Source organism: Pseudophryne corroboree, chromosome 6 (assembly GCF_028390025.1).
Source record: "Pseudophryne corroboree isolate aPseCor3 chromosome 6, aPseCor3.hap2, whole genome shotgun sequence".
In the NCBI taxonomy this organism is placed as follows: domain Eukaryota; kingdom Metazoa; phylum Chordata; class Amphibia; order Anura; family Myobatrachidae; genus Pseudophryne; species Pseudophryne corroboree.
The window spans coordinates 571,977,112-571,992,699 of record NC_086449.1 but is presented as its reverse complement, the minus strand read 5'-3'; the positions used below and the strand labels follow the sequence as shown (position 1 = coordinate 571,992,699).

The 15,588-nt window shown below is 44.6% G+C and overlaps 1 protein-coding gene across 2 annotated transcripts in view; it reads left to right on the top strand.

Annotated features, from left to right (window-relative positions):
* GAS2L3 (growth arrest specific 2 like 3) overlaps positions 1–15,588 on the top strand; it is a 111,532-nt gene that overhangs the window by 86,488 nt on the left and 9,456 nt on the right. For both annotated transcript variants that reach the window (XM_063927832.1, XM_063927831.1), the window contains 3 exons: positions 688–856; positions 1,066–1,184; positions 1,572–1,713. In XM_063927832.1, coding sequence (XP_063783902.1) covers positions 688–856; positions 1,066–1,184; positions 1,572–1,713 — 430 coding nt within the window. The remainder of the gene's footprint in view (positions 1–687; positions 857–1,065; positions 1,185–1,571; positions 1,714–15,588) is intronic.

The window sequence follows — 15,588 nt, the reverse complement described above, 5'->3', positions numbered from 1 at the left end:
CAAAACGTATGTACCATTGACTGTAGCCATTTTCTTATTGTATTGTATTGTTGTTATTGTAACCCCCTGCTAGTAAAGAACCGTTGGTGGGTCAGATCCCAAAATAGTCTTTGAAATACAAATTGGTGTCGTGTCTCTCTTTCCCTGCTAATGTTCTATAAGTGTAATCTAGTCACACGTGTAGCTGCAAAGTGCTCACGGTGTGTCTTTCTGTGTGTATGCACCGCGTGTACTTTGTACGACCATCGCAGCGTTTGTACGCAAAGTGCGTACACTGTACGGGGCTTTGTACGCAAACTGGGTAAAAAGTACGTAAGCTAAGGATTGATTACAGCGGCCACAGCGGCTCCATTTAAAGTGTATTGAATGTCTTTTTAAAGTGTTGCTTTTAGTCCTGTAAGTAAATCAACATTTACAGTGATGTTCTTTAGTAAATTACTTGAAATCATGAGCATTCCAAAGTAATATGCCTAAAGTGACTTACATTTGTGTTCATTTGCAATGCAAATAATAGCAAAACCATTTCCTTTTTCTTTTTGCTTTGCATGTTCTATTGCTGATATTTGCTTAATTGCTGTAGATCTTTGTTTTAGTGCATGCTGGAACAATGCATATATACAATATATACATTATGATGTCTACTGCTCCGTTTCTTTTCTTTAAGAATGTGGTCTGTTGATTGTGCAGGTATGGTTTGGAGATGATCTTCCATTATGTCCAAAAAGCCCGTTGATGCCAAGACATGGCCCGGGTCTGACTGATGTCTTCCAGTATGACCAGTGGTTGGCTGTGCGCCATGAAGCAACGCTGGTACCTATGCAGGAAGATCTGGCAATATGGCTGAGTGGCTTGTTGGGTAAGTGTTTCATATAAATGTTGTTGGTATCTAATGTAGCTAGCTTTCAAACATTTAATCAGTATTTCTAACTGAAACTGGGATTATTTGTAGGTAAAGGTGGTCCTCGGGCATCTCGGTGCTCAGTGGCCATTCATTAATCAGGAACCCTATCTAACCCCAGCCTGCATGTGTAATGGTGACATCCCTGCAATCCTGTCTCTTAACAGGTATAGAGGTTAGAGGAGATCGATTTATGGAAGAGCTTGACAATGGTGTTTATCTCTGCCAGCTAATCCATGTTGTGCAAAACACTATGAGACAGTGCTGTACAGCTGAAGAACTCATGGTAAGATGATAAATTTTCCTCCTCTATGGGTCTGGTTCTCCATTTAAACAAGAACATTGTATATATTCACCTACAGGAATAGGTATAACTTGTAAATGACAAACCTAATAGATTTCACTAGCTGTTAACGTGAAGTGCAAAACCATACTATCAAGAGTGCGCTCTTCGACAACTTATTAAATAAACTCCACCCACCCTTGTCACGTATAGCAAGTAAAGGGACCTCTTATTTGCTGTATATATGGGTTATATTAAGATCTGCTTATCCAAAGTGGGTACATATTTGTGTGTATTAAATATTGTGTTCTCCTGATTATATTCTCCTCTCTTCGAGCTACCCGCACATAGAGCTTTTTGATACCACATCAATACTTTTGCCCACTCCAGGGTGTGCCTATGCGAAGGGTTCCGTGCAGAAAAGATGCTCCACCTGGGTCATTCTTTGCCCGAGACAACACGGCCAACTTTCTCCGCTGGTGTAAAAGCATTAAAGTGGATGTTGCTTATCTGTTTGAATCCGAGGGCTTGGGTAAGCTGCGTGAGCATGGGGAAATATATTTATTTCTCTAACGTCCTAGTGGATGCTGGGGACTCCGTCAGGACCATGGGGGATTAGCGGCTCCGCAGGAGACAGGGCACAAAAATAAAGCTTTAGGATCAGGTGGTGTGCACTGGCTCCTCCCCCTATGACCCTCCTCCAAGCCTCAGTTAGGTTTTTGTGCCCGTCCGAGCAGGGTGCAATCTAGGTGGCTCTCCTAAAGAGCTGCTTAGAAAAAGTTTTTAGGTTTTTTATTTTCAGTGAGTCCTGCTGGCAACAGGCACACTGCATCGAGGGACTTAGGGGAGAGAAGTGAACTCTCCTGCGTGCAGGATGGATTGGCTTCTTAGGCTACTGGACACCATTAGCTCCAGAGGGAGTCGGAACACAGGTCTCACCCTGGGGTTCGTCCCGGAGCCGCGCCGCCGACCCCCCTTGCAGATGCCGAAGATGGAAGAGGTCCAGAAGCAGGCGGCAGAAGACTTTTCAGTCTTCCTGAGGTAGCGCACAGCACTGCAGCTGTGCGCCATTGTTGTCAGCACACTTCACACAGCGGTCACGGAGGGTGCAGGGCGCTGGGGGGGCGCCCTGGGCAGCAATGTATAATACCTTTTTTATGGCTAAAAATACATCACATATAGCCCCTGGGGGCTATATGGATGTATTTAACCCCTGCCAGGTCTCAGAAAAACGGGAGAAGAAGCCCGCCGAAAAGGGGGCGGGGCCTATTCTCCTCAGCACACAGCGCCATTTTCCCTCACAGAAATGCTGGTGGGAAGGCTCCCAGGCTCTCCCCTGCACTGCACTACAGAAACAGGGTTAAAACAGAGAGGGGGGGCACTGATTTGGCGATATGACTACATATATTAAAATGCTATAAGGGAAAAGCACTTATATAAAGGTTGTCCCTGTATAATTATAGCGTTTTTGGTGTGTGCTGGCAAACTCTCCCTCTGTCTCCCCAAAGGGCTAGTGGGTCCTGTCCTCTATCAGAGCATTCACTGTGTGTGTGCTGTGTGTCGGTACGTGTGTGTCAACATGTATGAGGACGATGTTGGGAGGCGGAGCAAATTGCCTGTAATGGTGATGTCACTCTCTAGGGAGTCGACACCGGAATAGATGGCTTATTTAAGGAATTACGTGATAATGTCAACACGCTGCAAGTCGATTGACGACATGAGACGGCCGGCAAACATATTAGTATCTGTCCAGGCGTCTAGAACACCGTCAGGGACGTTATAATGCCCATTTTACCTCAGTCGGTAGACACGGACACTGACTCCAGTGTCGACGGTGAAGAAACAAACGTATTTTCCTTTAGGGCCACACGTTACTTGTTAAGGGCAATGAAGGAGGTGTTACATATTTCTGATACTACAAGTACCACAAAAAAGGGTATTATGTGGGGTGTGGAAAAACTACCTATAGTTTTTCCTGAATCAGATAAATTAAATGAAGTGTGTGATGAGGCGCGGGGTTCCCCCGATAGAAAATTATTGGCGGTATACCCTTTCCCGCCAGAAGTTAGGGCGCGTTGGGAAACACCCCTTAGGGTGGATAAGGCGCTCACACGCTTATCAAAACAAGTGGCGGTACCGTCTCCAGATACGGCCGCCCTCAAGGAGCCAGCTGATAGGAGGCTGGAAAATATCCTAAAAAGTATATACACACATACTGGTGTTATACTGCGACCAGCGATCGCCTCAGCCTGGATGTGCAGCGCGGGGGTGGCTTGGTCGGATTCCCTGACTGAAAATATTGATACCCTTGACAGGGACAGTATTTATTTACTATAGAGCATTTAAAAAATGCATTTCTATATATGCGAGATGCACAGAGGGATATTTGCACTCTGGCATCAAGAGTAAGTGCGATGTCCATATCTGCCAATAAGATGTTTATGGACACGACAGTGGTCAGGTGATGCAGATTCCAAACGGCACAAAGATGTATTGCCGTATAAAGGGGAGGAGTTATTTGGGGTCGGTCCATCGGACCTGGTGGCCACGGCAACTGCTGGGAAATCCACCGTTTTTACCCTAAGTCACATCTATGCAGAAAAAGACACCGTCTTTTCAGCCTCAGTCCTTTCGTCCCCATAAGCATATCTGCCCAGGGATAGAGGAAAGGGAAGAAGACTGCAGCAGGCAGCCCATTCCCAGGAACAGAAGCCTTCCACCGCTTCTGCCAAGTTCTCAGCATGACGCTGGAGCCGTACAGGACCCCTGGATCCTACAAGTAGTATCCCAGGGGTACAGATTGGAAAGTCGAGACGTTTCCCCTCGCAGGTTCCTGAAGTCTGCTTTACCAACGTCTCCCTCCGACAGGGAGCCAGTATTGGAAACAATTCACAAGCTGTATTCCCAGCAGGTGATAATCAAAGTACCCCTCCTACAACAAGGAAAGGGGTATTATTCCACACTATATTGGGGTACTGAAACCAGAAGGCTCGGTGAGACCTATTCTAAATCTGAAATATTTGAACACTTACAAAGGTTCAAATCAAGATGGAGTCACTCAGAGCAGTGATAGCGAACCAGGAAGAAGGGGACTATATGGTGTCCCGGGACATCAGGGATGCTTACCTCCATGTCCAAATTTGCCCTTCTCACCAAGGGTATCTCAGGTTCGTGGTACAGAACGGTCACTATCAGTTTCAGACGCTGCCGTTTGGATTGTCCACGGCACTCCGGGTCTTTACCAAGGTAATGCCCGAAATGATGATTCTTCTTCAAAGAAAATGGACGACCTCCTGATAAGAGCAAGGTCCAGAGAACAGTTGGAGGTCGGAGTAGCACTATCTCAAGTAGTTCTACGACAGCACGGGTGGATTCTAAATATTCCAAAACCGCAGTTGTTTCCGACGACACGTCTGCTGTTCCTAGGGATGATTCTGGACACAGTCCAGAAAAAGGTGTTTCTCCCGGAGGAGAAAGCCAGGGAGTTATCCGAGCTAGTCAGGAACCTCCTAAAACCAGGAAAAGTGTCAGTGCATCATTGCACAAGAGTCCTGGGAAAAATGGTGGCTTCTTACGAAGCGATTCCATTCGGCAGATTCCACGCAAGAACTTTTCAGTGGTATCTGCTGGACAAATGGTCCGGATCGCATCTTCAGATGCATCGGCGGATAACCCTATCTCCAAGGACAAGGGTGTCTCTCCTGTGGTGGTTACAGAGTGCTCATCTTCTAGAGGGCCGCAGATTCGGCATTCAGGATTGGATGCTGGTGACCACGGAGGCCAGCCTGAGAGGCTGGGGAGCAGTCACACAGGGAAAAAATTTCCAGGGAGTGTGATCAAGTCTGGAGACTTTTCTCCACATAAATATACTGGAGCTAAGGGCAATTTATGATGCTCTAAGCTTAGCAAGACCTCTGCTTCAAGGTCAACCGGTATTGATCCAGTGGGACAACATCACGGCAGTCGCCCACGTAAACAGACAGGGCGGCACAAGAAGCAGGAGGGCAATGGCAAAAACTGCAAGGATTTTTCGCTGGGCGGAAAATCATGTGATAGCACTGTCAGCAGTGTTCATTCCGGGAGTGGACAACTGGGAAGTAGACTTCCTCAGCAGGCACGACCTCCACCCGGGAGAGTGGGGACTTCATCGGGAAGTTTTCCACATGATTGTGAACCGTTGGGAAAGACCAAAGGTGTACATGATGGCGTCCAGCCTGAACAAAAAAACTGGACAGGTATTGCGCCAGGTCAAGAGACTTTCAGGCAATAGCTGTGGACGTTCTGGTAACACCGTGGGCGTACCAGTCGGTGTATGTGTTTCCTCCTCTGCTTCTCATACCCAAGGTATTGAGAATTATAAGACGTAGAGGAGTAAGAACTGTACTCGTGGCTCCGGATTGGTCAAGAAGGACTTGGTACCCGGAACTTCAAGAGATACTCACAGAGGACTCATGACCTCTGCCGCTAAGAAGGGACTTGCTTCAGCACGTACCATGTCTGTTCCAAGACTTACCGCGGCTGCGTTTGACGGCATGGCGGTTGAACGCCGGATCCTAAGGGAAAAAGGCATTCCGGAAGAGGTCTTTCCTACCATGGTCAAAGCCAGGAAGGACGTGACCGCACAACATTATCACCACATGTGGCGAAAATATGTTGCGTGGTGTGAGGCCAGGAAGGCTCCACGAAGAAATTTCAACTCGGTCGATTCCTGCATTTCCTGAAAACAGGAGTGTCTATGGGCCTCAGATTGGGGTCCATTAAGGTTCAAATTTCGGCCCTGTCGATTTTCTTCCAAAAAAAAAAAAATTGGCTTCAGTTCCTGAAGTCCAGAAGTTTGTCAAGGGAGTACTGCATATACAACCCCCTTTTGTGCCTCCAGTGGCACTGTGGGATCTCAACGTAGTGCTGGGATTCCTCAAATCACATTGGTTTAAACCGCTCAAATCTGTGGATTTGAAATATCTCACATGGAAAGTGACCATGATGTTGGCCCTGGCCTCGGCCAGGCGAGTGTCAGAATTGGCGGCTTTGTCTCACAAAAGCCCATATCTGATTGTCCATTCGGACAGGGCAGAGCTGCGGACTCGTCCCCAGTTTCTCCCTAAGGTGGTGTCAGCGTTTCACCTGAACCAGCTTATTGTGGTACCTGCGGCTACTAGGGACTTGGAGGACTCCAAGTTGCTAGATGTTATCAGGGCCGTGAAAATATCGGTTTCCAGGACGGCTGGAGTCAGGAAAACTGACTTGCTGTTATCCTGTATGCACCCAACAAACTGGGTGCTCTTGCTTCTAAGCAGACGATTGCTAGTTGGATGTGTAGTACAATTCAGCTTGCACATTATGTGGCAGGCCTGCCACAGCCAAAATATGTAAATGCCCATTCCACAAGGAAGGTGGGCTCATCCTGGGCGGCTGCCCGAGGGGTCTCGGCATTACAACTCTGCCGAGCAACTACGTGGTCGTGGGGAGAACACGTTTGTAAAATTCTACAAATTTGATACCCTGGCTAAAGAGGACCTGGAGTTCTCTCATTCGGTGCTGCAGAGTCATCCGCACTCTCCCACCCGTTTGGGAGCTTTGGTATAATCCCCATGGTCCTGACGGAGTCCCCAGCATCCACTAGGACGTTAGAGAAAATAAGATTTTACTTACCGATAAATCTATTTCTCGTAGTCCGTAGTGGATGCTGGGCGCCCATCCCAAGTGCGGATTGTCTGCAATACTTGTACATAGTTATTGTTACAAAAAAATCGGGTTATTATTGTTGTGAGCCGTCTGTTCAGAGGCTCCTACGTTGTCATACTGTTAACTGGGTTCCGATCACAAGTTGTACGGTGTGATTGGTGTGGCTGGTATGAGTCTTACCCGGGATTCAAAATCCTTCCTTATTGTGTACGCTCGTCCGGGCACAGTATCCTAACTGAGGCTTGGAGGAGGGTCATAGGGGGAGGAGCCAGTGCACACCACCTGATCCTAAAGCTTTATTTTTGTGCCCTGTCTCCTGCAGAGCCGCTAATCCCCCATGGTCCTGACGGAGTCCCCAGCATCCACTACGGACTACGAGAAATAGATTTATCGGTAAGTAAAATCTTATTTTTATGTAATTTGTTTTCTGTTGTATTTGATGTGTAGGATAAATGTGGTATTCCCCCCTCAAAGTCAGTGTTGCAGGGAAGTTTGTTTTCTTATGGGCCTTGTGATTGAATACACCGCTGTAGACGAGTGTGTAAGGACAGTACCGAATTGTAGCGATTGGCGTCGCATCTCCCCTTACAGCTGAATGAGCATAACTAGAGGGTGACAAGATGTTCACACGTTGGCTAACGTTAATGAGGGCATGTAGATGGCATTCTGGGCTATGCTGAGATCAGTCTGCTTTCAGATGGATCTGTTGCCCCAAAGACCAAATGTAGACTGCTTTGAAACAAAGGCTATTGATAAAGGCTTTGCGGTAGATACAGGTCGAGTATCCCATATCCAAGTATTCCGATATACGGAATTTTTTGAGTGAGATAGTGAACCTTTTGTTTTCTGATGGCTCAAAGTACCCAAACTTTGTTTAATACACAAAGTTATTAAAAATATTGTATTATAAGACCTTCAGGCTGTGTGTATAAGGTGTATATGAAACATAAATGAATTGTGTGAATGTACACACACTTTGTTTAATGCACAAAGTTATTAAAAATATTGGGGTATATTTACTAAAATTCGTATTTTTCAGAATGAGGTTAAAGTTCAAACACGAATGACATCGAAAGTGTAAATTTGCAACTTTTTGAATTTATTACGACTAATTTACTAAGCTGTCGTATTCTGCATTTTCGTGTTTTCCGATGTCGAAGTCATTCGTATTTTTTGGCAGTGTTTTACGGGAGTGAATAGTAAAACACTGCCGACATTAACACAATGAATCTAGGCCGGATCTGTGAGATCCGTGCAGGGCTTCATTGTGCACCTTTCGTAAAAAAAATAACATTGTTACAAATCTAAAAAAAATAATGCGTGGGGTCCCCCCCCCCCCCCCTAAGCAAAACCAGCCTCAGGCTCTTTGAGCCGGTCCTGGTTAACAAAATATGTGGGGGGAAATGATACGGGTTCCCCCATATTTCTTAAACCAGCACCGGGCTCTAGTCCTGGTTCCAAAAATACGGGGGACAAAAAGCGTAGGGGTCCCCCGTATTTTTTAAACCAGCACTGGGCTCCACTAGCCAGGTACATAATGCCAAAGCCTGGGGACACTTTTATACTGGTCCCGGCGGCCCTGGCATTACATACCCAACTAGTCACCCCTGGCCGGGGTACCCTGGAGGAGTGGGAACCCCTTAAATCAAGGGGTCCCCCCCCCTCCAGCCACCCAAGGGCCAGGGGTGAAGCCCGAGGCTGTCCCCCCCCAATCCAAGGGCGGCGGATGGGGGGGCTGATAGCCTTTTGAAAAAAATGTGAATATTGTTTTTAGTAGCAGTACTATAAGTCCCAGCAAGCCTCCCCCGCAAGCTGGTACTTGGAGAACCACAAGTACCAGCATGCGGTGGAAAACCGGGCCCGCTGGTACCTGTAGTACTAGAATAAATAAAAGAGAGAGTGAACTCTTGCGCACTATAATTGGTCTGCCCAATCACACCCCTATACCTGCCCAAATACAGGTGGAAATACAATACAGAAAGGAGTGAGGGAGTGTGATCAAAGGCGCCCAAAATTTAAAAAGAAAGTTCAGAGACAATGAACATCATAAAATACCAAAAAACATTGAATAAATTAAATAATAGTCGAAGTTGCAGCAATACTTAGGGATTCTTCAAAATGATCTCAATCAGTCATCCGTCTACGGTCAAAGTCCTCAATCGATATGTAAAACAAAATATTAAAAGAGAACCAATGTGTAGTAAGATTGGTAGAGAAATGTCTTATTAAATGGTGTCCAGAAAATGAGGCCCTAGTGAATGGGGAGCTTGATAGCAGAAAGGACAGAATCTCGCCACCAATTTTCTCAGGGTCTGGGACGTACCGAAACTCACATGGGGTAAAACAGGAACAGGCATATAACGGTATCTTTATCTGGTCAATAAATTTAGGTACAGCGTACCTCACTCACATGTCCGGTAGATGTTCTCCACATGTAAAGGTATCTTTAAGAATGGTCCAACGAGGTCAATTTAAAAGGAAAAAATTTTTTATTTGACAAAGGCCAATAAAATAAACAAGTGAATACGGTTTGACCTTGTTCGTGGGGTAACAATGGGGGTATCGGGAGAAGATGTTAAAAAAACTCCAATACACGAGGGTAGTCCGGAATCCCCTCTGTAAAAAGGAACCCCCAATGTACCTTTTAAGATGGTCAAACTTGTTAGAAATATAAAATCCACTTTCAGCATGCACCAACGTCGTTTCAACCATATAGGTCTTTCTCAAGGTGTATGTGCTGAGTGTGGAAGGAGGCTATTTAACCTATGTGACAGGAAATGGAGGTTTTGCAATGCATGATGGTTAAAGAAAAATAAAACGGCGTATAAATGGGGTATTGATTGTAATTTATATATTGATAGGACAATGCTGGTCAAGCTTAACTTATGAATAAAATTATGAAAATGGAAACTTTAATGAAGAAGGCATAATTTAGCAGTAAAACCGGTAAATACGCTGGACCGGAAGTAGCTCTGGTCCGCGTTGCGTTCCAACTGAACCGGAAGTCGGGCCGTGCGTTCCACACGGCCGGAATTGCGTTCCACGGGGTAATATCGTGTGGATACGCTAGACCGGAAGTTAACTAAGTCCGCAATGCGTTCCACCCAAACATTTGGGATCCGGCCATGCGTTCCACATCGCCGGAGGTGGATTGGATTATAAGAAGTGAACTCAGTATTGGGTGTATATAAAATGTGATGGTGGTATATTCTTATAGAAATTTGGCAGTATATAAATGCAGCATATTTAGGCATAGTAACATACAGATATTGAAGCAATTTCACAGGAAATAATTATTATAGACAGATCATTAAATGAGTGAAAAACAACCTTATAACAATAATTTTTTGGAACAATTATAGATGAAATAAAAGGAAGACAGTGGTATAAAAAGTTAAAATGGATCACAAGAACCATTTTAGTTCAAAATCAGAATTGAGACCCGCAGGCATGAGTGTGTTCAATTTAAAAATCCATTGCATTTCTGCCCTAGCAAGACTCCCTTCTGTGTCTCTGTCTTTCCAAGTAGCTTTTACATGTTGTATACCAATGAAAGAAGTGATATGTGTAGTAGATGAATTATGCTTTTTTTAAAAATGATCTAACAGTGTATGTGTGGTTACGCCTTTTTTAATATTTCTTAAATGTTCAGCAAGGCGTGTCATAAGGGATCTCCCCGTTCTCCCTATGTAAACTAAACCACAGCTACACTTAATGTAGTATACCACATTGGCTGTGTGGCAGGTAATGAAATTTTTAAAAAAAGCATAATTCATCTACTACACATCACTTCTTTCATTGGTATACAACATGTTAAAGCTACTTGGAAAGACAGAGACACAGAAGGGAGTCTTGCTAGGGCAGAAATGCAATGGATTTTTAAATTGAACACACTCATGCCTGCGGGTCTCAATTCTGATTTTGAACTAAAATGGTTCTTGTGATCCATTTTAACTTTTTATACCACGGTCTTCCTTTTATTTCATCTATAATTGTTCCAAAAAATTATTGTTATAAGGTTGTTTTTCACTCATTTAATCTGTCTATAATAATTATTTCCTGTGAAATTGCTTCAATATCTGTATGTTACTATGCCTAAATATGCTGCATTTATATACTGCCAAATTTCTATAAGAATATACCACCATCACATTTTATATACACCCAATACTGAGTTCACTTCTTATAATCCAATCCACCTCCGGCGATGTGGAACGCATGGCCGGATCCCAAATGTTTGGGTGGAACGCATTGCGGACTTAACTTCCGGTCTAGCGTATCCACACGATATTACCCCGTGGAACGCAATTCCGGCCGTGTGGAACGCACGGCCCGACTTCCGGTTCAGTTGGAACGCAACGCGGACCAGAGCTACTTCCGGTCCAGCGTATTTACCGGTTTTACTGCTAAATTATGCCTTCTTCATTAAAGTTTCCATTTTCATAATTTTATTCATAAGTTAAGCTTGACCAGCATTGTCCTATCAATATATAAATTACAATCAATACCCCATTTATACACCGTTTTATTTTTCTTTAACCATCATGCATTGCAAAACCTCCATTTCCTGTCACATAGGTTAAATAGCCTCCTTCCACACTCAGCACATACACCTTGAGAAAGACCTATATGGTTGAAACGACGTTGGTGCATGCTGAAAGTGGATTTTATATTTCTAACAAGTTTGACCATCTTAAGGTACATTGGGGGTTCCTTTTTACAGAGGGGATTCCGGACTACCCTCGTGTATTGGAGTTTTTTTAACATCTTCTCCCGATACCCCCATTGTTACCCCACGAACAAGGTCAAACCGTATTCACTTGTTTATTTTATTGGCCTTTGTCAAATAAAAAATTTTTTTCTTTTAAATTGACCTCGTTGGACCATTCTTAAAGATACCTTTACATGTGGAGAACATCTACCGGACATGTGAGTGAGGTACGCTGTACCTAAATTTATTGACCAGATAAAGATACCGTTATATGCCTGTTCCTGTTTTACCCCATGTGAGTTTCGGTACGTCCCAGACCCTGAGAAAATTGGTGGCGAGATTCTGTCCTTTCTGCTATCAAGCTCCCCATTCACTAGGGCCTCATTTTCTGGACACCATTTAATAAGACATTTCTCTACCAATCTTACTACACATTGGTTCTCTTTTAATATTTTGTTTTACATATCGATTGAGGACTTTGACCGTAGACGGATGACTGATTGAGATCATTTTGAAGAATCCCTAAGTATTGCTGCAACTTCGACTATTATTTCATTTATTCAATGTTTTTTGGTATTTTATGATGTTCATTGTCTCTGAACCTGTAGTACTAGTACTAAAAAAAAATACCCCCAAAAAAACAGGACACACACACCGTGACAGTATAAGTTTATTACATACATGCACACCTCTAAACACACATACTTACCTATGTTCACACGAGGCTCGGTCCTCTTCTCCATGTAGAATCCTAGGGGTACCTGTGAAAAAAATTATATTCACATAATCCAGTGTACCTTCTATTCTTTGTATAATCCACGTACTTGGCAAAATAAAAAACTGAAACCCGACCACGCACTGAAAGGGGTCCCATGTTTACACATGGGACCCCTTTCCACGACTGCCAAGACCCCCCCTGACTCCTGTCAAAGAGGGTCCCTTCAGTCAATCAGGGAGCGCCACGTCGTGGCACTCTCCTGATTGGCTGTGTGCTCCTGTAGTGTCTGTCAGGCAGCACACGGCAGAGATACAATGTTGCGCCTATGCGCTCCATTGTATCCAATGGTGGGAACTTTGCGGTCAGCGGTTGACCGAAAGTAACCTCACCGCTGACCGCAAAGTTCCCACCATTGGATACAATGGAGCGCATAGGCGCAGCATTGTATCTCTGCCGTGTGCTGCCTGACAGACACTACAGGAGCACACAGCCAATCAGGAGAGTGCCACGACGTGGCGCTCCCTGATTGACTGAAGGGACCCTCTTTGACAGGAGTCAGGGGGGGTCTTGGCAGTCGTGGAAAGGGGTCCCATGTGTAAACATGGGACCCCTTTCAGTGCGTGGTCGGGTTTCCGTTTTTTTATTTTGCCAAGTACGTGGATTATACAAAGAACAGAAGGTACACTGGATTATGTGAGTATAATTTTTTTCACAGGTACCCCTAGGATTCTACATGGAGAAGAGGACCGAGCCTCGTGTGAACATAGGTAAGTATGTATGTATGTTTAGAGGTGTGCATGTATGTAATAAACTTAAACTGTCACGGTGTGTGTGTCCTTTTTTTGGGGGGTATGTTTTTAGTAGTAGTACAGGTACCAGCGGGCCCGGTTTTCCACCGCATGCTGGTACTTGTGGTTCTCCAAGTATCAGCTTGCGGGGGAGGCTTGCTGGGACTTGTAGTACTGCTACTAAAAACAATATTAAATTTTTTTTTTGAAAGGCCTATCAGCCCCCCATCCGCCGCCCTTTGGCTGGGGGGGGGGGCAGCCTCGGGCTTCACCCCTTGCCCTTGGGTGGCTGGAGGGGGGCACCCCTTGATTTAAGGGGTTCCCACTCCTCCAGGGTACCCCGGCCAGGGGTGACTAGTTGGGTATGTAATGCCAGGGCCGCAGGGACCTAGATAAAAGTGTCCCCCGGCTGTGGCATTATGTACCTGGCTAGTGGAGCCCGGTGCTGGTTTAAAAAAATACGGGGGACCCCTACGCTTTTTGTCCCCCGTATTTTTTTGAACCAGGACCAGGCGCAGAGCCCGATGCTGGTTGATTAAATATGGGGGAACCCCTGACATTTTTTTTCCCTCCCATATTTTTTTCAACCAGTTCCGGCTCAAAGAGCCCGAGGCTGGTTTTGCTTAGGAGGGGGGACCCCACGCATTTTTTTTCCCTTAAAATTTAACACTTTCCCACCCCTTCCCACTGATAGGCATGCACGGATCTCATGGATCCGTGCATGCCTATCAGAACACGGTAAAAAAAAGCAGGTCTGTTTTAAATCTGCTTTTTTTTACGATTTGTATTTTTTCACGGCAGTGTTTGGCTATTGCCGGCAGTGTTCGTGAAATACACTTTTTTAGTAAATTACCGTGGTGTATTCATTCGTATTTTTTTTTTCTTTGACTTCCAAAAAAATACGAATGCCCTCATCACTGCCGAGATTTGAGTTGAGTAAATTCCCGAGATGACACGTTGAAGAAAAAACACCATCTCTGTCAAAATCGGGAGCTAAGTAAATATACCCCATTGGCTAAAATTACGCTCAGGCTGTGTGTATAAGGTGTATATGAAACATAAATGCATTCTGTGCTTAGACTTAGGTCCCATTGCCATGATATCTTATTATGGTATGTAATTATTCCAAAATACGGAAAAATCCGATATCCAAAATACTTCTGGTTCCAAGCATTTTGGTTAAGGGATACTCAACCTGTATATACAACTTGGTATATGGGCAGATACCCACATTTAAGGGCTGACCTAGAGTTCCATGCAAATTTTTATTTGGGGCTGTTATGATTATTAGCACTGCATGTGGCTGAGTGTACCGCTATTAGTAACTATAGACAATTCGGAGTTCTATAAATCTCAGTTGCATCTCCACCTTTGGCAGAATAGGTGTATCTGGGCAGTAACAGGCTGAGGCCCTTATTCCGCTTGGACAGAAATTGCCATTTTCTCAGACTTGCTTCTGCCCAAAAAACAAAACAAAAAAACACATGTGAAGAGCTGCCCAGAAAGGTAAAAGACTCCGACGTATGCATCCACATAATTGCGATGCATATGCAGAAATAGAGTACCAGCAACAATTCTGGTTGACCAATGCATATGCAGGATATACACAGTCGCAGGGGCACCAAGTTTTTAATCGCTGCTGATGTCAGATGGATGCCCTGAAAACGGCCATGACACTCCTGCGTTTTCCCAACCACGCCCCACAAACGCCTTGTAACCTCCTACAAACGACCAGTTCATGGCAATCGCTGTGCTTGCACTTTTCTGGGCCTGCGATCACATTGCAAATGTATTTCTTCCTTTGCGCATGCACAGTTGTCCAATTTTGCAACGGACTCTGAATAAGGCACTGTGTTAGCACGTAGGCTAAGTGCTCTGAAGGTGATGTTACAGTATACGCTGAGCCTGCAGGCTCTCAAATCCATACGAGTTGGGACGGAGTTCTTGCTACAGGCCTTGGACTGGTGCAAATTTACATGGATAGTGCTGACCACTATTTTCATAAGTGTGTCCACAGTAAGCAGGGCTTCCGTTGGAAAAACTCTACTGACTTAAGTAAGCACTTTAACCCAACCCTTGCAACCTTACCCTAACAGTCCCCCAGTGCCTAACCATAACCTTAGTTCTTACTGTTGAGAAGTTGCTGTCAGGATTCTGTGTGCTGTGATATTAACTACATCCCGAGCTCTTACCTTGTGGAGTGCTGCATAGATGTTGTGTGGTGTGTGTTTTTTTTTTTTTTTGTAATGTAAAAATCCTATTTTTGTTTGTATGTTTGTTTGACCTGGTTTTGATGATTGAGTGCTCTGTGTTAGATTCTTTTGATAAGTTTAAAAATAACTTTCAACAAAGGATCCTATTGAGAAACTGTTCAAAGCTGACTATATCCTACCCAGCGTGATTGAAGAATGTGACACTAGAAAACACAACGTTGTCTAACACTTCATGTACTTAGCTCATTTCCACCAATCCATGTCTTACAGTATGCATTAACTGTAGGATCTG